Raw genomic sequence first — 21981 nt, 5'->3', positions numbered from 1 at the left:
TGGTACATAGCCTCTATCAATGCTGAACCCTGTATCTTGGGTACATAGCCTCTATCAATGCTGTACCCTGTATCTTGGTAAATAGCCTCTATCTGTCCACCAAGGGACAGATGGGTTGTGATAATTAATGGAAACACACATACAGCCAGTGGCAAAATAAATATAAAAAAACAGAGCAAACTTCCTCACGTCATAATATCCCAGACAGAACTGTCATTCTGTCATTCGGCATAACCTTCCTCTGTCCTGTACTGAAACAGGTCCTTCTACAGATGTTACATCCTTAATGGGACCACTCTTTTGTTGCTGTGAATATTCCTGCTGGTACAGGAAATGCAAACGTGTAGTGTATTTGATGTTTTAAAAAGACCTCTAAAGTTTGTAATTTCCAATTTGAGACTTAATTTTGCCCGATCAAAATATTTATTATAATCCACATAATAATGAACATTTCTATTTGATGCAGGATTATTTTCCTGCTCTCAAACTGTTTCACGGGATAACATTCTCTCCTCTGTCTTGTATTGAAACACAGGTTCTTCTACAACTGTTTTTAACAAACGTGAGGAAATGATGTGATGCAGCAAGCATTTCTCCATCTTTATTTTTTTGTTTAAAAACATGTCTGTTCCTGTTTGTTGCTGCAGAAACCTGCATTTAAATGAAGAGGGGTGCTGACTGTCTGTGTGTTTAAATGAAGAGAGGTGCTGACTGTCTGTGTGTTTAAATGAAGAGAGGTGCTGACTGTCTGTGTGTTTAAAAGAAGAGAGGTGCTGACTGTCTGTGTGTTTAAATGAAGAGAGGTGCTACTGTCTGTGTGTTTAAATGAAGAGAGGTGCTGACTGTCTGTGTGTTTAAATGAAGAGAGGTGCTGACTGTCTGTGTGTTTAAATGAAGAGAGGTGCTGACTGTCTGTGTGTTTAAATGAAGAGAGGTGCTGACTGTCTGTGTGTTTAAATGAAGAGAGGTGCTGTCTGTGTGTTTAAATGAAGAGAGGTGCTGTCTGTGTGTTTAAATGAAGAGAGGTGCTGACTGTCTGTGTGTTTAAATGAAGAGAGGTGCTTGTCTGTGTGTTTAAATGAAGAGAGGTGCTGACTGTCTGTGTGTTTAAATGAAGAGAGGTGCTGACTGTCTGTGTGTTTAAATGAAGAGAGGTGCTGACTGTCTGTGTGTTTAAATGAAGAGAGGTGCTGACTGTCTGTGTGTTTAAATGAAGAGAGGTGCTGACTGTCTGTGTGTTTAAATGAAGAGAGGTGCTGACTGTCTGTAAATGAAGAGAGGTGCTGACTGTCTGTGTGTTTAAATGAAGAGAGGTGCTGACTGTCTGTGTGTTTAAATGAAGAGAGGTGCTACTGTCTGTGTGTTTAAATGAAGAGAGGTGCTAACTGTCTGTGTGTTTAAATGAAGAGAGGTGCTACTGTCTGTGTGTTTAAATGAAGAGAGGTGCTACTGTCTGTGTGTTTAAATGAAGAGAGGTGCTACTGTCTGTGTGTTTAAATGAAGAGAGGTGCTACTGTCTGTGTGTTTAAATGAAGAGAGGTGCTACTGTCTGTGTGTTTAAATGAAGAGAGGTGCTACTGTCTGTGTGTTTAAATGAAGAGAGGTGCTACTGTCTGTGTGTTTAAATGAAGAGAGGTGCTACTGTCTGTGTGTTTAAATGAAGAGAGGTGCTACTGTCTGTGTGTTTAAATGAAGAGAGGTGCTACTGTCTGTGTGTTTAAATGAAGAGAGGTGCTACTGTCTGTGTGTTTAAATGAAGAGAGGTGCTAACTGTCTGTGTGTTTAAATGAAGAGAGGTCCTAACTGTCTGTGTGTTTAAATGAAGAGAGGTGCTACTGTCTGTGTGTTTAAATGAAGAGAAATGAAGTGCTACTGTCTGTGTGTTTAAATGAAGAGAGATTGTTTAAATGAAGAGAGGTGCTGACTGTCTGTGTGTTTAAATGAAGAGAGATTGTTTAAATGAAGAGAGGTGCTGACTGTCTGTGTGTTTAAATGAAGAGAGATTGTTTAAATGAAGAGAGGTGCTAACTGTCTGTGTGTTTAAATGAAGAGAGGTGCTGACTGTCTGTGTGTTTAAATGAAGAGAGGTGCTGACTGTCTGTGTGTTTAAATGAAGAGAGGTGCTGACTGTCTGTGTGTTTAAATGAAGAGAGGTGCTAACTGTCTGTGTGTTTAAATGAAGAGAGGTGCTGACTGTCTGTGTGTTTAAATGAAGAGAGATTGTTTAAATGAAGAGAGGTGCTGACTGTCTGTGTGTTTAAATGAAGAGAGATTGTTTAAATGAAGAGAGGTGCTGACTGTCTGTGTGTTTAAATGAAGAGAGATTGTTTAAATGAAGAGAGGTGCTACTGTCTGTGTGTTTAAATGAAGAGAGGTTGTTTAAATGAAGAGAGGTGCTACTGTCTGTGTGTTTAAATGAAGAGAGGTTGTTTAAATGAAGAGAGGTGCTACTGTCTGTGTGTTTAAATGAAGAGAGGTTGTTTAAATGAAGAGAGGTGCTACTGTCTGTGTGTTTAAATGAAGAGAGGTGCTGTGTGTTTAAATGAAGAGAGTGCAACTGTCTGTGTGTTTAAATGAAGAGAGGTGCTACTGTCTGTGTGTTTAAATGAAGAGAGCTACTGCTGTGTGTTTAAATGTCTGTGTGTTTAAATGAAGAGAGGTGCTGACTGTCTGTGTGTTTAAATGAAGAGAGGTGCTAACTGTCTGTGTGTTTAAATGAAGAGAGGTGCTACTGTCTGTGTGTTTAAATGAAGAGAGGTGCTACTGTCTGTGTGTTTAAATGAAGAGAGGTGCTACTGTCTGTGTGTTTAAATGAAGAGAGGTGCTACTGTCTGTGTGTTTAAATGAAGAGAGGTGCTACTGTCTGTGTGTTTAAATGAAGAGAGGTGCTACTGTCTGTGTGTTTAAATGAAGAGAGGTGCTGACTGTCTGTGTGTTTAAATGAAGAGAGGTGCTAAATGTCTGTGTGTTTAAATGAAGAAGAGAGGTGCTACTGTCTGTGTGTTTAAATGAAGAGAGGTGCTACTGTCTGTGTGTTTAAATGAAGAGAGGTGCTACTGTCTGTGTGTTTAAATGAAGAGAGGTGCTAACTGTCTGTGTGTTTAAATGAAGAGAGGTGCTAACTGTCTGTGTGTTTAAATGAAGAGAGGTGCTACTGTCTGTGTGTTTAAATGAAGAGAGATTGTTTAAATGAAGAGAGGTGCTGACTGTCTGTGTGTTTAAATGAAGAGAGACTGTCTGTGTGTTTAAATGAAGAGGTGCTACTGTCTGTGTGTTTAAATGAAGAGAGGTGCTGACTGTCTGTTGTTTAAATGAAGAGAGGTGCTAGAGAGTGTGTTTAAATGAAGAGAGGTGCTGATTCTGTTTTTAAATGAAGAGAGGTGCTGACTGTCTGTGTGTTTAAATGAAGAGAGACTTGTTTAAATGAAGAGAGGTGCTGACTGTCTGTGTGTTTAAATGAAGAGAGGTGTTTAAATGAAGAGAGGTGCTGTCTGTGTGTTTAAATGAAGAGAGATTGTTTAAATGAAGAGAGGTGCTACTGTCTGTGTGTTTAAATGAAGAGAGTCTGTTGTTTAAATGAAGAGAGGTGCTACTGTCTGTGTGTTTAAATGAAGAGACTGTCTGTTGTTTAAATGAAGAGAGGTGCTGACTGTCTGTGTGTTTAAATGAAGAGAGGTGCTGACTGTCTGTGTGTTTAAATGAAGAGAGTTGTTTAAATGAAGAGAGGTGCTACTGTCTGTGTGTTTAAATGAAGAGAGGTGCTGACTGTCTGTGTGTTTAAATGAAGAGAGGTGCTACTGTCTGTGTGTTTAAATGAAGAGAGGTGCTAACTGTCTGTGTGTTTAAATGAAGAGAGGTGCTGTCTGTGTTTAAATGAAGAGAGGTGCTGTGTGTTTACTGTCTGTGTGTTTAAATGAAGAGAGGTGCTGACTGTCTGTGTGTTTAAATGAAGAGAGGTGCTGACTGTCTGTGTGTTTAAATGAAGAGAGGTGCTGACTGTCTGTGTGTTTAAATGAAGAGAGGTGCTAACTGTCTGTGTGTTTAAATGAAGAGAGGTGCTGACTGTCTGTGTGTTTAAATGAAGAGAGGTGCTAACTGTCTGTGTGTTTAAATGAAGAGAGGTGCTGACTGTCTGTGTGTTTAAATGAAGAGAGGTGTGTTTAAATAAAGAGAGGTGCTGAGTCTGTGTGTTTAAATGAAGTGACTGTCTGTGTGTTTAAATGAAGAGAGGTGCTGACTGTCTGTGTGTTTAAATGAAGAGAGGTGCTGACTGTCTGTGTGTTTAAATGAAGAGAGGTGCTAACTGTCTGTGTGTTTAAATGAAGAGAGGTGCTACTGTCTGTGTGTTTAAATGAAGAGAGGTGCTACTGTCTGTGTGTTTAAATGAAGAGAGGTTGTTTAAATGAAGAGAGGTGCTCTGTGTGTTTAAATGAAGAGAGGTGCTGACTGTCTGTGTGTTTAAATGAAGAGAGGTGCTGACTGTCTGTGTGTTTAAATGAAGAGAGGTGCTGAAGAGAGGTGCTGACTGTCTGTGTGTTTAAATGAAGAGAGGTGCTACTGTCTGTGTGTTTAAATGAAGAGAGGTGCTACTGTCTGTGTGTTTAAATGAAGAGAAATGAAGAGAGGTGCTAACTGTCTGTGTGTTTAAATGAAGAGAGGTGCTTAAATGAAGAGAGGTGCTGTCTGTGTGTTTAAATGAAGAGAGGTGCTAACTGTCTGTGTGTTTAAATGAAGAGAGGTGCTGACTGTCTGTGTGTTTAAATGAAGAGAGGTGCTGACTGTCTGTGTGTTTAAGAGAGGTGCTAACTGTCTTTAAATGAAGAGAGGTGTGTTCTAAAATGAAGAGAGGTGCTACTGTCTGTGTGTTTAAATGAAGAGAGTTTAAATGAAGAGAGGTGCTACTGTCTGTGTGTTTAAATGAAGAGAGGTGAAGAGATGCTGACTGTCTGTGTTTTAAATGAAGAGAGGTGCTGACTGTCTGTGTGTTTAAATGAAGAGAGAAATGAAGAGGGTGCTGACTGTCTGTGTGTTTAAATGAAGAGAGGTGCTAACTGTCTGTTTTTAAATGAAGAGAGGTGCTAACTGTCTGTGTGTTTAAATGAAGAGAGGTGCTACTGTCTGTGTGTTTAAATGAAGAGAGGTGCTTGTCTGTGTGTTTAAATGAAGAGAGGTGCTGACTGTCTGTGTGTTTAAATGAAGAGAGGTGCTAACTGTCTGTGTGTTTAAATGAAGAGAGGTGCTGACTGTCTGTGTGTTTAAATGAAGAGAGGTGCTGACTGTCTGTGTGTTTAAATGAAGAGAGGTGCTGACTGTCTGTGTTTAAATGAAGAGAGGTGCTACTGTCTGTGTGTTTAAATGAAGAAGGTGCTAGACTGTCTGTTGTTTAAATGAAGAGAGGTGCTACTGTCTGTGTGTTTAAATGAAGAGAGGTGCTGCTGTCTGTGTGTTTAAATGAAGAGAGGTGCTACTGTCTGTGTGTTTAAATGAAGAGAGGTGCTAACTGTCTGTGTGTTTAAATGAAGAGAGGTGCTGACTGTCTGTGTGTTTAAATGAAGAGAGGTTTAAATGAAGAGAGGTGCTACTGTCTGTGTGTTTAAATGAAGAGAGGTGTTTAAATGAAGAGAGTGTGTTTAAATGAAGAGGTGCTGTCTGTGTGTTTAAATGAAGAGAGGTGCTGACTGTCTGTGTGTTTAAATGAAGAGAGGTGCTGACTGTCTGTGTGTTTAAATGAAGAGAGAAGTGCTGACTGTCTGTGTGTTTAAATGAAGAGAGGTGCTAACTGTCTGTGTGTTTAAATGAAGAGGTGCTGAAGAGAGGTGCTGTCTGTCTGTTTAAATGAAGAGAGGTGCTAACTGTCTGTGTTTTAAATGAAGAGAGGTGCTGACTGTCTGTGTGTTTAAATGAAGAGAGGTGCTGACTGTCTGTGTGTTTAAATGAAGAGAGGTGCTAACTGTCTGTGTGTTTAAATGAAGAGAGGTGCTACTGTCTGTGTGTTTAAATGAAGAGAGGTGCTAACTGTCTGTGTGTTTAAATGAAGAGAGGTGCTAACTGTCTGTGTGTTTAAATGAAGAGAGGTGCTAACTGTCTGTGTGTTTAAATGAAGAGAAATGAAGTGCTGACTGTCTGTGTGTTTAAATGAAGAGAGGTGCTGTCTGTGTGTTTAAATGAAGAGAGGTGCTGTCTGTGTTTTAAATGAAGAGAGGTGCTAACTGTCTGTGTGTTTAAATGAAGAGAGGTGCTAACTGTCTGTGTGTTTAAATGAAGAGAGGTGCTAACTGTCTGTGTGTTTAAATGAAGAGAGGTGCTACTGTCTGTGTGTTTAAATGAAGAGAGGTGCTAACTGTCTGTGTGTTTAAATGAAGAGAGGTGCTAACTGTCTGTGTGTTTAAATGAAGAGAGGTGCTAACTGTCTGTGTGTTTAAATGAAGAGAGGTGCTGACTGTCTGTGTGTTTAAATGAAGAGAGGTGCTACTGTCTGTGTGTTTAAATGAAGAGAGGTGCTAAATGAAGAGAGGTGCTGTCTGTGTGTTTAAATGAAGAGAGGTGCTAACTGTCTGTGTGTTTAAATGAAGAGAGGTGCTGACTGTCTGTGTGTTTAAATGAAGAGAGATTCTGTTTTTAAATGAAGAGAGGTGCTGACTGTCTGTGTGTTTAAATGAAGAGAGGTGCTGACTGTCTGTGTGTTTAAATGAAGAGAGGTGCTGACTGTCTGTGTGTTTAAATGAAGAGAGGTGCTGACTGTCTGTTTAAATGAAGAGAGGTGCTACTGTCTGTGTGTTTAAATGAAGAGTGTTGTTTAAATGAAGAGAGGTGCTACTGTCTGTGTGTTTAAATGAAGAAGAGGTTGTTTAAATGAAGAGAGGTGCTACTGTCTGTGTGTTTAAATGAAGAGAGGTTGTTTAAATGAAGAGAGGTGCTACTGTCTGTGTGTTTAAATGAAGAGAGGTGCCAACTGTCTGTGTGTTTAAATGAAGAGAGGTGCTAACTGTCTGTGTGTTTAAATGAAGAGAGGTGCTGACTGTCTGTGTGTTTAAATGAAGAGAGGTGCTGACTGTCTGTGTGTTTAAATGAAGAGAGGTGCTAACTGTCTGTGTGTTTAAATGTAGAGAGGTGCTGTCTGTGTGTTTAAATGAAGAGAGTGTGTTTAAATGAAGAGAGGTGCTGACTGTCTGTGTGTTTAAATGAAGAGAGGTGCTAACTGCCTGTGTGTTTAAATGAAGAGAGGTGCTGACTGTCTGTGTGTTTAAATGAAGAGAGGTGCTAACTGCCTGTGTGTTTAACTGAAGAGAGATGCTGACTGTCTGTGTGTTTAAATTAAGAGAGGTGCTGACTGTCTGTGTGTTTACATGAAGAGAGGTGCTAACTGTCTGTGTGTTTAAATGAAGAGAGGTGCTGACTGTCTGTGTGTTTAAATGAAGAGAGGTGCTAACTGTCTGTGTGTTTAAATGAAGAGAGGTGCTAACTGTCTGTGTGTTTAAATGAAGAGAGGTGCTAACTGTCTGTGTGTTTAAATGAAGAGAGGTGCTGACTGTCTGTGTGTTTAAATGAAGAGAGGTGCTGACTGTCTGTGTGTTTAAATGAAGAGAGGTGCTGACTGTCTGTGTGTTTAAATGTTTAAATGAAGAGAGGTGCTGAACTGTCTGTGTGTTTAAATGAAGAGAGGTGCTAACTGTCTGTGTGTTTAAATGAAGAGAGGTGCTGACTGTCTGTGTGTTTAAATGAAGAGAGGTGCTAACTGTCTGTGTGTTTAAATGAAGAGAGGTGCTAACTGCTGAAATGTCTGTGTGTTTAAATGAAGAGAGGTGCTGACTGTCTGTGTGTTTAAATGAAGAGAGGTGCTGACTGTCTGTGTGTTTAAATGAAGAGAGGTGAAGAGAGGTGCTACTGTCTGTGTGTTTAAATGAAGAGAGGTTGTTTAAATGAAGAGAGGTGCTACTGTCTGTGTGTTTAAATGAAGAGAGGTTGTCTTAAATGAAGAGAGGTGCTAACTGTCTGTGTGTTTAAATGAAGAGAGGTGCTAACTGTTGTGTGTTTAAATGAAGAGAGGTGCTAACTGTCTGTGTGTTTAAATGAAGAGAGGTGCTAACTGTCTGTGTGTTTAAATGAAGAGAGGTGCTAACTGTCTGTGTGTTTAAATGAAGAGAGGTGCTGACTGTCTGTGTGTTTAAATGAAGAGAGGTGCTAACTGTCTGTGTGTTTAAATGAAGAGAGGTGCTAACTGTCTGTGTGTTTAAATGAAGAGAGGTGCTACTGTCTGTGTGTTTAAATGAAGAGAGGTGCTAACTGTCTGTGTGTTTAAATGAAGAGAGGTGCTGTCTGTGTGTTTAAATGAAGAGAGGTGCTGAACTGTCTGTGTGTTTAAATGAAGAGAGGTGCTGACTGTCTGTGTGTTTACATGAAGAGAGGTGCTAACTGTCTGTGTGTTTAAATGAAGAGAGGTGCTAACTGTCTGTGTGTTTAAATTAAGAGAGGTGCTGACTGTCTGTGTGTTTAAATGAAGAGAGGTGCTAACTGTCTGTGTGTTTAAATGAAGAGAGGTGCTTAAATGAAGAGAGGTGTCTGTCTGTGTTTAAATGAAGAGAGGTGCTAACTGTCTGTGTGTTTAAATGAAGAGAGGTGCTAACTGTCTGTGTGTTTAAATGAAGAGAGGTGCTAACTGTCTGTGTGTTTAAATGAAGAGAGGTGCTGACTGTCTGTGTGTTTAAATGAAGAGAGGTGCTGACTGTCTGTGTGTTTAAATGAAGAGAGGTGCTGTCTGTGTGTTTACTGTCTGTGTGTTTAAATGAAGAGAGGTGCTAACTGTCTGTGTGTTTAAATGAAGAGAGGTGCTGACTGTCTGTGTGTTTAAATGAAGAGACTGTCTGTGTGTTTAAATGAAGAGAGGTGCTGACTGTCTGTGTGAAGAGAGGTCTGACTGTCTGTGTGTTTAAATGAAGAGAGGTGCTGACTGTCTGTGTGTTTAAATGAAGAGAGGTGCTGACTGTCTGTGTGTTTAAATGAAGAGAGGTGCTAACTGTCTGTGTTTTAAATGAAGAGAGGTGCTAACTGTCTGTGTGTTTAAATGAAGAGAGGTGCTAACTGTCTGTGTGTTTAAATGAAGAGAGGTGCTACTGTCTGTGTGTTTAAATGAAGAGAGGTGTCTGTGTGTTTAAATGAAGAGAGTGCTAACTGTCTGTGTGTTTTTAAATGAAGAGAGGTGCTGACTGTCTGTGTGTTTAAATGAAGAGAGGTGCTAACTGTCTGTGTGTTTAAATGAAGAGAGGTGCTAACTGTCTGTGTGTTTAAATGAAGAGAGGTGCTCTGTCTGTGTGTTTAAATGAAGAGAGGTGCTGACTGTCTGTGTGTTTAAATGAAGAGAGGTGCTAACTGTCTGTGTGTTTAAATGAAGAGAGGTGCTAACTGTCTGTGTGTTTAAATGAAGAGAGGTGCTAACTGTCTGTGTGTTTAAATGAAGAGAGGTGCTGTCTGTGTGTTTAAATGAAGAGAGGTGCTGACTGTCTGTGTGTTTAAATGAAGAGAACTGTCTGTGTGTTTAAATGAAGAGAGGTGCTAACTGTCTGTGTGTTTAAATGAAGAGAGGTGCTAACTGTCTGTGTGTTTAAATGAAGAGAGGTGCTACTAACTGTCTGTGTGTTTAAATGAAGAGAGGTGCTGACTGTCTGTGTGTTTAAATGAAGAGAGGTGCTAACTGTCTGTGTGTTTAAATGAAGAGAGGTGCTGAACTGTCTGTGTGTTTAAATGAAGAGAGGTGCTGACTGTCTGTGTGTTTAAATGAAGAGTTTTAATGAAGAGAGGTGCTAACTGTCTGTGTGTTTAAATGAAGAGAGGTGCTGACTGTCTGTGTGTTTAAATGAAGAGAGGTGCTAACTGTCTGTGTGTTTAAATGAAGAGAGGTGCTAACTGTCTGTGTGTTTAAATGGAGAGAGGTGCTAACTGTCTGTGTGTTTAAATTAAGAGAGGTGCTGACTGTCTGTGTGTTTAAATGAAGAGAGATGCTGACTGTCTGTGTGTTTAAATGAAGAAAGGTGCTAACTGTCTGTGTGTTTAAATGAAGAGAGGTGCTAACTGTCTGTGTGTTTAAATGAAGAGAGGTGCTAACTGTCTGTGTGTTTAAATGAAGAGAGGTGCTAACTGTCTGTGTGTTTAAATGAAGAGAGGTGCTAACTGTCTGTGTGTTTAAATGAAGAGAGGTGCTGACTGTCTGTGTGATTAAAAGAATAGAGGTGCTAACTGTCTGTGTGTTTAAATGAAGAGAGGTGCTAACTGTCTGTGTGTTTAAATGAAGAGAGGTGCTAACTGTCTGTGTGTTTAAATGAAGAGAGGTGCTAACTGTCTGTGTGTTTAAATGAAGAGAGGTGCTAACTGTCTGTGTGTTTAAATGAAGAGAGGTGCTAACTGTCTGTGTTTTTAAATGAAGAGAGGTGCTGACTGTCTGTTCTTGTTTCTCCCTCTGTCCACAGATACATTGAGGGTTTTCCTCGACCCCGGAGGTGGGAGGAAGGAGAAATGAAGAGAGGTGCTAACTGAGGAAAAATAGGAAGATAGACATCCTCCCTGGAGGTTTGGGAGAAAGGGAGAAAAAGAGAGAGGGAATGAGAAAGTCTGAGTTTAAAATAAACTGAGGGTGCTAAATACCATTATCCCTTAGGTGTTTAAAGAAGAGAGAGAGAGAGAGAGAGAAATGAGAGAGTGTGTTTAAATGAAGAGAGGTGCTAGAAGAGAGACTGTCTGTGTGTTTAAATGAAGAGAGAGAAATGAGAGAGAGAAATGAGAGAGAGAGAGAAGAGAGGTGCTGACTGTCTGTGTGTTTAAATGAAATGAGAGAACTGTCTGAGTGTTTAAATGAAGAGAGAGAGTCTGAGTGTTTAAATGAAGAGAGGTGCTGACTGTCTGTGTGTTTAAATGAAGAACATGAGGTTTAATGAGAAAGAGATTGACCCACATCAAGGATCTGGTCCTAGATCAGAGCGCACCACTGAAGAATAGTAATGTGTTGTTTAAATGAAGAGAGGTTGTCATAAGGGCTGCACTGAGATCAGTTCTGACAAATGAAGAAACCTGGTCAAATGAAGAGCAACCTGGTGTTTAAATGAAGAGGAGCTGGAGGACACCATGAACCTGACTGTCTGTGTGAATCAGTGACGGTCATCACATATGTAGGATGTACTAAATGGCACTTTACCACCACAAATGAGATTCTAGACACTAAACCTGACCTTAAAGCTTTCTAATCTAACCTAATCTGCTACTGTCTGTGTGTTTAACCTGTCTAAATTAACCCTTCCTAAATGAAACCTAATCTTAAATGAAGAGAGTGCCCCTAACCCTAACCTTAACCCTTCCTAATCTAACTAATCTTACCCCCTGAAACCCTAACCTTAAAATGAAGAGAGGTGCCCTTCCTAATCTAACCTAATCTTACCCCTAACCCTAACCTTAACCCTTCTAATCTAACCTAATCTTACCCCTAACCCTAACCTTAAATGAAGAGACTGACTTCCTAATCTAAATGAATCTTACCCCTAACCCTAACCTTAACCCTTCCTAATCTAACCTAATCTTACCCCTGAACCTAACCTGTAACCCTTCCTAATCTAACCTAATCTTACCCCAATGAACCCTAACCTTAACTGTCTGTGTGTTTAAATGAAGAAAGGTGCTAATCTTGTGTTTAAATGAAGAGAGGTGCTAACCCTTCCTAATCTAACCTAATCTGTACCCCTAACCCTAACCTTAACTGTCTGTGTGTTTAATGAAACCTAATCTGTGTGATTAATCTTAACTGTCTTCTAATCTAACCTAATCTTGTGTTTAAATAACCCTAACCTTAACCCTTCCTAATCTAACCTAATCTTAACCCTAACCCTAACCTTAACCCTTCTAATCTAACCTAATCTTACCACAGATACAACCCTTCCTAATCTGGGAGGAAGGAGAGAAGAAGAGAGGGAACTAATAACCCCTAACCTTAAAGTGCCCTTCCTAATCTAACCTAATCTTACCCCCATAACCCTAAGGGCTTAACTGAGACCCCTGAATCTAACCTTTAAACCAACCTGGTCAACCCTCCTAATCTAACCTAATCTTACCCCTAACCCTTATGTAACCCACTTTACCACCAATCTAACCTAGATTCTTACTAACCCTAACCTTAACCCTTCCTAATCTAACCTAATCTTACCCCTAACCCTAACCTTAACCCTTCCTAATCTAACCTAATCTTACCCCTAACCCTAACCTTAAACCTTCCTAATCTTACCCCTAACCCTAACCTTAACCCTTCCTAATCTAACCTAATCTTACCCCTAACCCTAACCTTAACCCTTCCTAATCTAACCTAATCTAACCCCATAACCCTAACCTTAACCCTTCCTAATCTAACCTAATCTTACCCCCTAACCCTAACCTTAATGCTTTCCTAATTTTACCTAATCTAACCCCATAACCCTAACCTTAATGCTTTCCTAATCTTACCTAATCTAACCCGATAACCCTAGCCTTAACTCCCATCCTTTTAAACCTGTATCCCAAATCAAGAACAAATAGCTTGTGTACTACTTGCTCATAGATTCTGACGATACAAACAGTTTTACATTTACATTGATGGATAACAGCAGACACTTTTACCCAGCATTCAACTAGCGTAAGGTAGGTCAAACAACCACATATCACAGTCATCACAGGGAGTGTCCTCTACTGAACATCAAGAACAAATACCCTGGTACTTGCTCATAAATGTCCATGACCACGTCAGTCATTTAGCTAGGTGAGACAACCACCTCTCACTGTTCTAATAAATCTAATCGTTCCGCAATAAAGCAGATTTCTGCAAAGTCAGTGCTAGTGAGATAAGACTTGCTAGTAAGATAAGAGGTGCTAGTGGGATAAGACTTGCTAGTAAGGTAAGACATGCTAGTGAGATAAGACGTGCTAGTGAGATAAGACATGCTAGTGAGATAAGACGTGCTAGTGAGATAAGATGTGCTAGTAAGATAAGACATGCTAGTGAGATAAGACGTCCTAGTGAGATAAGACATGCTAGTGAGATAAGACATGCTAGTGAGATAAGAGGTGCTAGTGAGATAAGAGGTGCTAGTGGGATAAGACTTGCTAGTGAGATAAGACATGCTAGTGAGATAAGACGTCCTAGTGAGATAAGACGTCCTAGTGAGATAAGACATGCTAGTGAGATAAGACATGCTAGTGAGATAAGACTTGCTAGTGAGATAAGAGGTGCTAGTGAGATAAGACGTCCTAGTGAGATAAGACGTCCTAGTGAGATAAGACGTCCTAGTGAGATAAGACATGCTAGTGAGATAAGACTTGCTCGTGAGATAAGAGGTGCTAGTGGGATAAGACTTGCTAGTAAGGTAAGACATGCTAGTGAGATAAGACGTGCTAATGAGATAAGACATGCTAGTGAGATAAGACGTGCTAGTGAGATAAGATGTGCTAGTAAGATAAGACATGCTAGTGAGATAAGACGTGCTAGTGAGATAAGACATGCTAGTGAGATAAGACGTGCTAGTGAGATAAGACGTGCTAGTGAGATAAGTTAGTGCTAGTGAGATAAGACGTGCTAGTGAGACAAGACGTGCTAGTGAGACAAGACGTGCTAGTGAGATAAGTCAGTGCTAGTGAGATAAGACGTGCTAGTAAGAGAAGATGTGCTAGTAAGAATCTGTCGTTCTGCCCCTGAACAGGCAGTTAACCCACTGTTCCTAGGCCGTCATTGAAAATAAGAATAAGAATTTGTTCTTAATTAACTGACTTGCCTAGTAAAATAAAGGTAAAAGAAAGAAAGAAAAGATAAGGACAAGGGTGTTGCTGTTTGTTTCTGAAGATAGAGCCAGTTCCTAATCTTACCCCTAACCTTAGCCTAAGTAACTTTGACCTTTTATCCCTTATCCTTATCCCACGTTAAGGACAAGTAGCTCAAGTAGCTCGGACTTACCCCTAACTTACCCCTAACCTTGCACATAAATTCTGATGATTACAGTCCTCTACTGCTGCTGCAGTGTCATGAGTAGCATTATATAAGGGCTGTACTGAGGTCAGTGTTGACAGACAGAGCAAGCCTTGAGTGGACAAGACAGCACCATGAAGCTGACCCTGGACCAGTTATCAGCCCAGCTCAGCTTCACTCCTCTGCTGCATGTAGAGAACGCCGCACAGGCCAGACTCAACAACAGTTACAGCTTCTACGACTCCCTCCTCCTCCCCTCATCCTCCTCCTCATCCCTCCTTCCCCCTGACTCTCTCCTCCCGTCTTCCTCCCTCTACCCTCCTGATCCTCCCCTCTTCTCCTCCTCCTCGTCCCTCTTCCCCTCTTCCCTCCTCCCTCCTGATGATTCAGAGCTGACCAGTTTGTTATGGACGGTCCATGAGCCGACCACGGTGGCTCTGACACTCATGTACTGCCTGTCCTTCCTGGTGGGGTTCGTAGGGAACATCATGTCAATGAAGGTGCTGACCAACCGACGTAGCGAGAGGCTAGCCGCGGTCAGCGCCACGCGGTACCTCCTGGTTAACCTGGCGGTGTGCGACCTGGCCGTGGTGTGTGTCTGCATGCCCATAACGCTGGGTCACCAGATCTACTCGGCCTGGGTCTACGGGGACTTCCTGTGCCGAGCGGTCCCCTTCACCCAGGCCGTCTCTGTGTCGGCTAGCGTGCTAACGCTAACGGTCATCAGCGTCAACCGTTACTTCAGTGTACGCTGCCCGCTCCGCGCCCGCTCCCTCTTCACCCGCCGCCGGATCCTCGGGACGGTCGCCGTGGTGTGGGTGGTGTCATCGGCGATCTGCGCCCCATTGGTGTTCATGAACCGGCGAGATGAGATCAGCCTGGGGGCGTCGTTTGTGATCCCTGTGTGCCAGGAGGTGTGGCCGGGGCCGCGTCTGAAACAGGGCTACACCGTCCTGCTCTTCGTGGCGCTCTACTGCATCCCCGTGACCTTTAACCTCACCATCGGCTTCCTGACTGGCCGCCGGCTCTGGGGGGACGGGAAGCGGACGTTTACGGAACTTGACTCCAGAAGCCGAGCGCTGCACACTGAGCGCCTCAAGACGAGGAAGAAGATCGCCAAAATGGTGGTGTCCCTGGTGCTGCTGTTTGCAGTTTCCTGGCTGCCCCTGTATCTGGCTGAGTTCTGGATCGACCGAGTGCAGCATCCGCCATCTTGGCTCATGCAGAGCCAACCCTTTGCCCAGTGGCTGGGCCTCACCAACTCCAGCCTCAATCCTATCTGCTACTGTTTCATAGGTAGGACTCTGCTGTGTCCTCATGTCCCCTTCTTCTTCTATGTTATCCTCTTCCTGTTTGTCCCTTTCTTCTTCTTCTATGTTATCCTCTTCCTGTTTGTCTCCTTCTTCTTCTTCTTCTATGTTATCCTCTTCCTGTTTGTCCTGTTCTTCTTCTTCTTCTATGTTATCCTCGTCCTGTTTGTCCTCTTCTTCTTCTTCTTCTTCTTCTATGTTATCCTCTTCCTGTTTGTCCCTTTCTTCTTCTTCTATGTTATCCTCTTCCTGTTTGTCCTCTTCTTCTTCTTCTATGTTATCCTCTTCCTGTTTGTCCCCTTCTTCTTCTTCTATGTTATCCTCTTCCTGTTTGTCCTCTTCTTCTTCTTCTATGTTATCCTCTCCCTTCACAGGTGATCTCCACCGTGGGGCCAAGGTGTTCCGTACCCACTACCACCGCCGGATCGCTGCTCTCTTTGGTTCCTCTTTCGCCAACTCCGCCACGACCACTGCCGCCGAGGGAGGAGTAGCCGCGGCAACCGTGGCCGCGTCCACGACAGCCATTCCCAAGTTGTTTACCTTTTCCAGGGCGGCAGGGGGGCCAGGCAAGATAGAGGACAGGTCTGATTACAGTCTGTCTGACTGGTACAAGTCCAGCCCCAGTGTGTGTGAGAAATCCCTACTACCCAGTCATCCTGACAGGCCACAAACACTCTCTATACGGACCGTCTGTGGGGACATAATGGACACCTCCCCTTTAAATAGAGACTGTGGGGGTAGGAAGGACACACTCCCTTTAAGAAGTCACTCTGAGGACGAACGAGGGGACACCCTCCCTTTATGGCCTTTAGCATCTGAGGACAGAAGAGACACCTTGCATTTAAGACCGGCCTTTGGGGACAGACTGGACACCCAGATTGGACACCCTCCTTTAAGCACTGTCTCTGTGGACAGCAGAGTGGACACCTCTCCTTTAAGACCAGATGATGGGGGTGAGAAAACAGACAGCCTCCCTTTAAGAGGAGACACCTCTCCTTTAAGACCAGATGATGGGGGTGAGAAAACAGACAGCCTCCCTTTAAGAGGAGACACTTCTCCTTTAAGTCGAGACTCTGAGGACATTATATCAGACCATATAACAAGCCTGTGAACTCTGCAGACATTATATCAGACCATATAACAAGCCTGTGAACTCTGTGGATCGTCAGATGAAGTCAGAGAGAGAGAGAGAGAGAGAGGCCTTGGATGTAATCACTAATCTATAGGGGAGATGTTCACAGGGAGGGATAAACACACACACACATCCTGGATCGATAGACTGTCTGTTGTATCATCAACACAGTGGGACCTGTTTATTTCCCTGCAGCCAGTTGGGAAACTACGCCCATTGGCTCACTGCCTGTGATTGACAGCCCACGATGATCCTGCCCACTGGTGTTTACAAAGCAGTTTATCCTCCGTTAGTAGGGATAATGTGCATCCCAAATGGCACCCTATTCCGTATATAGTGCACTACTGTTGACCAGATTGGCACCCTATTCCCTACACAATACACTACTGTTGACCAGAGCCCGTAGTAAATAGTGTGTCATTTGAGATGCATGGATTGTCATTGTTGCCCCGTGTTTAGACCAGAGCCCTATTCCCTATATAGACCAGAGCCCTATTCCCTATATAGACCAGGGCCCTATTCCCTATATAGACCAGAGCCCTATTCCCTATATAGACCAGAGCCCTATTCCCTATATAGACCAGGGCCCTATTCCCTATATAGACCTGAGCCCTATTCCCTATATAGACCAGGGCCCTATTCCCTATATAGACCAGAGCACTATTCCCTATATAGACTAGAGCCCTATTCCCTATATAGACCAGAGCCCTATTCCCTATATAGACCAGGGCCCTATTCTCTATATAGACCGGAGCCCTATTCCCTACCGTGTTGTCACGTTATCCAGGCAGGGATATTTCTGCATGTCTGGTAGGCTTACCGCAGCACAGGGTCACGTTATCCAGGCAGGGATCTTTCTGGCTGTCTGGTAGGCTTACCACAGCACTGGGTCACGTTCTATCACAAAGGAAATACATAATTCATAACACTGTGTGATTATTGACTGGGAGGTGTTTGATCGTAACACTGTGGGATTAATGATTGGGAACATGTTTGATTGTAAACACTGTGTTACTAATGATTGGGGACGTGTTTGATTGTAACACTGTGACTGACTGGGGGCGTGTTTGATCGTAACACTGTGTGACTGACTGGGGACGTGTTTGATCGTAACACTGTGACTGACTGGGGACGTGTTTGATCGTAACACTGTGTGACTGACTGGGGACGTGTTTGATCGTAACACTGTGTGACTGACTGGGGACGTGTTTGATCGTAACACTGTGTGACTGACTGGGGACGTGTTTGATCGTAACACTGTGTGACTGACTGGGGACGTGTTTGATCGTAACACTGTGTGACTGACTGGGGACGTGAGGAGGACTCATTCTGTTACCATGCTGACAGACAGCAGAGGACTCATTCTGTTACCATGCTGACAGACAGCAGAGGACTCATTCTGTTACCATGCTGACAGACAGCAGCAGAGGACTCATTCTGTTACCATGCTGACAGACAGCAGCAGAGGACTCATTCTGTTACCATGCTGACAGACAGCAGCAGAGGACTCATTCTGTTACCATGCTGACAGACAGCAGAGGACTCATTCTGTTACCATGCTGACAGACAGCAGCAGAGGACTCATTCTGTTACCATGCTGACAGACAGCAGCAGAGGACTCATTCTGTTACCATGCTGACAGACAGCAGCATAGGACTCATTCTGTTACCATGCTGACAGACAGCAGCAGAGGACTCATTCTGTTACCATGCTGACAGACAGCAGCAGAGGACTCATTCTGTTACCATGCTGACAGACAGCAGCAGAGGACTCATTCTGTTACCATGCTGACAGACAGCAGCAGAGGACTCATTCTGTTACCATGCTGACAGACAGCAGCAGAGGACTCATTCTGTTACCATGCTGACAGACAGCAGCAGAGGACTCATTCTGTTACCATGCTGACAGACAGCAGCAGAGGACTCATTCTGTTACCATGCTGACAGACAGCAGCAGAGGACTCATTCTGTTACCATGCTGACAGACAGCAGAGGACTCATTCTGTTACCATGCTGACAGACAGCAGCATAGGACTCATTCTGTTACCATGCTGACAGACAGCAGCATAGGACTCATTCTGTTACCATGCTGACAGACAGCAGCAGGACTCATTCTGTTACCATGCTGACAGACAGCAGAGGACTCATTCTGTTACCATGCTGACAGACAGCAGCAGAGGACTCATTCTGTTACCATGCTGACAGACAGCAGAGGACTCATTCTGTTACCATGCTGACAGACAGCAGAGGACTCATTCTGTTACCATGCTGACAGACAGCAGCAGAGGACTCATTCTGTTACCATGCTGACAGCAGCAGAGGACTCATTCTGTTACCATGCTGACAGACAGCAGAGGACTCATTCTTTTTTCCATGCTGACAGACAGCAGCAGAGGACTCATTCTGTTACCATGCTGACAGACAGCACCAGAGGACTCATTCTGTTACCATGCTGACAGACAGCAGAGGACTCATTCTGTTGCCATGCTGACAGACAGTAGAGGACTCATTCTGTTACCATGCTGACAGACAGCAGCAGAGGACTCATTCTGTTACCATGCTGACAGACAGCAGAGGACTCATTCTGTTACCATGCTGACAGACAGCAGCATAGGACTCATTCTGTTGCCATGCTGACAGACAGCACCAGAGGACTCATTCTGTTGCCATGCTGACAGACAGCAGAGGACTCATTCTGTTACCATGCTGACAGACAGCAGCAGAGGACTCATTCTGTTACCATGCTGACAGACAGCACCAGAGGACTCATTCTGTTGCCATGCTGACAGACAGCACCAGAGGACTCATTCTGTTACCATGCTGACAGACAGCAGCAGAGGACTCATTCTGTTACCATGCTGACAGACAGCAGTGGAGGACTCATTCTGTTACCATGCTGACAGACAGCAGAGGACTCATTCTGTTACCATGCTGACAGACAGCAGAGGACTCATTCTGTTACCATGCTGACAGACAGCAGAGGACTCATTCTGTTACCATGCTGACAGACAGCAGTGGAGGACTCATTCTGTTACCATGCTGACAGACAGCAGAGGACTCATTCTGTTACCATGCTGACAGACAGCAGAGGACTCATTCTGTTACCATGCTGACAGACAGCAGAGGACTCATTCTGTTACCATGCTGACAGACAGCAGTGGAGGACTCATTCTGTTACCATGCTGACAGACAGCAGCAGAGGACTCATTCTGTTACCATGCTGACAGACAGCAGCAGAGGACTCATTCTGTTACCATGCTGACAGACAGCAGCAGAGGACTCATTCTGTTACCATGCTGACAGACAGCAGAGGACTCATTCTGTTACCATGCTGACAGACAGCAGAGTACTCATTCTGTTACCATGCTGACAGACAGCAGCAGCAACTCATTCTGTTACCATGCTGACAGACAGCAGAGGACTCATTCTGTTACCATGCTGACAGACAGCAGCAGAGGACTCATTCTGTTACCATGCTGACAGACAGCAGCAGAGGACTCATTCTGTTACCATGCTGACAGACAGCAGCAGAGGACTCATTCTGTTACCATGCTGACAGACAGCAGCAGAGACTCATTCTGTTACCATGCTGACAGACAGCAGAGGACTCATTCTGTTAAATGCTGACAGACAGCAGAGGACTCATTCTGTTACCATGCTGACAGACAGCAGAGGACTCATTCTGTTACCATGCTGACAGACAGCAGCAGAGGACTCATTCTGTTACCATGCTGACAGACAGCAGCAGATAACTAAACCGGATGTGATTCATTTCAACTGAACATGACTTGAATGTTGTGTGCTATGTCCAGATTAAATTTCTGTTAACTGCAACACACATTGTGAGATCAGTGTTAGGGTGAATCAGAATGTCTGATGTGTTTTTTCAGGTGTTCAGAATGTTTTGTTCAGAAAATAAACCATTTGTGAAATCTGTTAGCATGTCAGAATGTTAGAATATTAGAATGTTAAAATGATACAGCAGAATGTTAGAATACTAGAATGTTAAAATGATACAGCAGAATGTTAGAATACTAGAATGTTAAAATGATACAGCAGAATGTTAGAATACTAGAATGTTAAAATGATACAGCAGAATGTTAGAATACTAGAATGTTAAAATGATACAGCAGAATTTTAGAATACTAGAATGTTAAAATGATACAGCAGAATTTTAGAATACTAGAATTAGAAGCCATGAGATTACAACCCAACACAACAGACACTAGCCAATGAGGAGAGGATAGTCACTAGATGGTCACGCTAGCGAGGACAAAGGTGGTGTTACGGCAGATTTCCTCCTCTTCGTCTGAAGAGGAGGTGTAGCAGGGATCGGACCAAAACGCAGCGTGGTGAGTGTCCATATCGTTTATTATAAAACATCAACTGAACACCTTGAAAATACAAAAACAATAAACGAATACGTAAAATAACAAAACCGAAAAACACAGACACGAAAAAACACCCACAAACCAACAGTGAAACCCAGGCGACCTAAGTATGATTCTCAATCAGAGACAACGAACGACACCTGCCTCTGATTGAGAACCATACTCGGTCGAAACAGAAACCTAAACATAGAAACACAAAACATAGACTGCCCACCCCAACTCACACCCTGACCATACTAAATACAGACCAAACAAATGGAAACATAGACTGCCCACCCCAACTCACGCCCTGACCATACTAAATACAGACCAAACAAATGAAAACATAGACTGCCCACCCCAACTCACGCCCTGACCATACTAAATACAGACCAAACATTTACATTTACATTTAAGTCATTTAGACTGCCCACCTTACCATGACCATACTAAATACAGACCAAACAAATGAAAACATAGACTGCCCACCCCCAAACTCACGCCCTGACCATACTAAATACAGACCAAACAAATGAAAACATAGACCTTGTTTAAACAAATGCTGCGTGTGAACTCCAACTCCTCACGCCTGACCATACTAAATACAGACCTGCAGTCTGCCCACTCTTGTTACGCCCTGACCATACTAAATACAGACTAAATACAAACAAATGAAAACATAGACTCAAATACAGACCAAACAAATGAAAACATAGACTGCCCACCCCAACTCACACCTGACCATACTAAATACAGACCATACAAAGAAAGGTCAGAATGTGACAGGTGGCATCCTTATTGTCTGAAATCTGTCCTGCCTACTACTTACTAAAACTACGTACTGTGTACTACTGATCGTACTACATAGTATTTATATTGTACTGTGTAGAAAAAAACAAATGCAGTAAGCACCAAATATCAGCGTACTGCTCACCCATACTGAGAATGTGTCATCAAATGCATTGATTCCTGCCATTCGTTCACTTGGGTACAGCGCGTCCCCACCCACGTAGAAAATACTACAGTTTACTATCGAATACCACAGTTTAAAAATATATATATATATTTTTAAATGTAAACTTTTTTAACTAGGCAAGTCAGTTTTAAGAACAAATTATTTTTTACAGAACACTGACGGCCTTCCCGGGCCAAACCCGGACGGCGCTGGGCCAATTGTGTGCCGCCCAATCACAGCCAGATGTGA

At 43.0% G+C, this 21981-nt stretch overlaps 1 protein-coding gene across 1 annotated transcript; it reads left to right on the top strand.

Annotated features, from left to right (window-relative positions):
* The first annotated feature begins 13196 nt into the window (after window positions 1-13196).
* LOC124018425 (galanin receptor type 2-like) lies at window positions 13197-16388 on the top strand. The gene is made up of 2 exons (XM_046333733.1): window positions 13197-15262; window positions 15651-16388. The coding sequence occupies exons 1-2, from the start codon at window positions 14101-14103 to the stop codon at window positions 16385-16387; spliced, it is 1899 nt and encodes a 632-aa protein (XP_046189689.1). The 5' UTR covers window positions 13197-14100; the 3' UTR covers window position 16388.
* The last annotated feature ends 5593 nt before the right edge of the window (window positions 16389-21981 follow it).

This window comes from Oncorhynchus gorbuscha, unplaced genomic scaffold, assembly GCF_021184085.1.
Source record: "Oncorhynchus gorbuscha isolate QuinsamMale2020 ecotype Even-year unplaced genomic scaffold, OgorEven_v1.0 Un_scaffold_510, whole genome shotgun sequence".
NCBI classification, from domain to species: Eukaryota; Metazoa; Chordata; class Actinopteri; order Salmoniformes; family Salmonidae; genus Oncorhynchus; species Oncorhynchus gorbuscha.
Note: the sequence above shows the minus strand (reverse complement) of the source record. Positions and strands in the feature narration are given on the sequence as shown.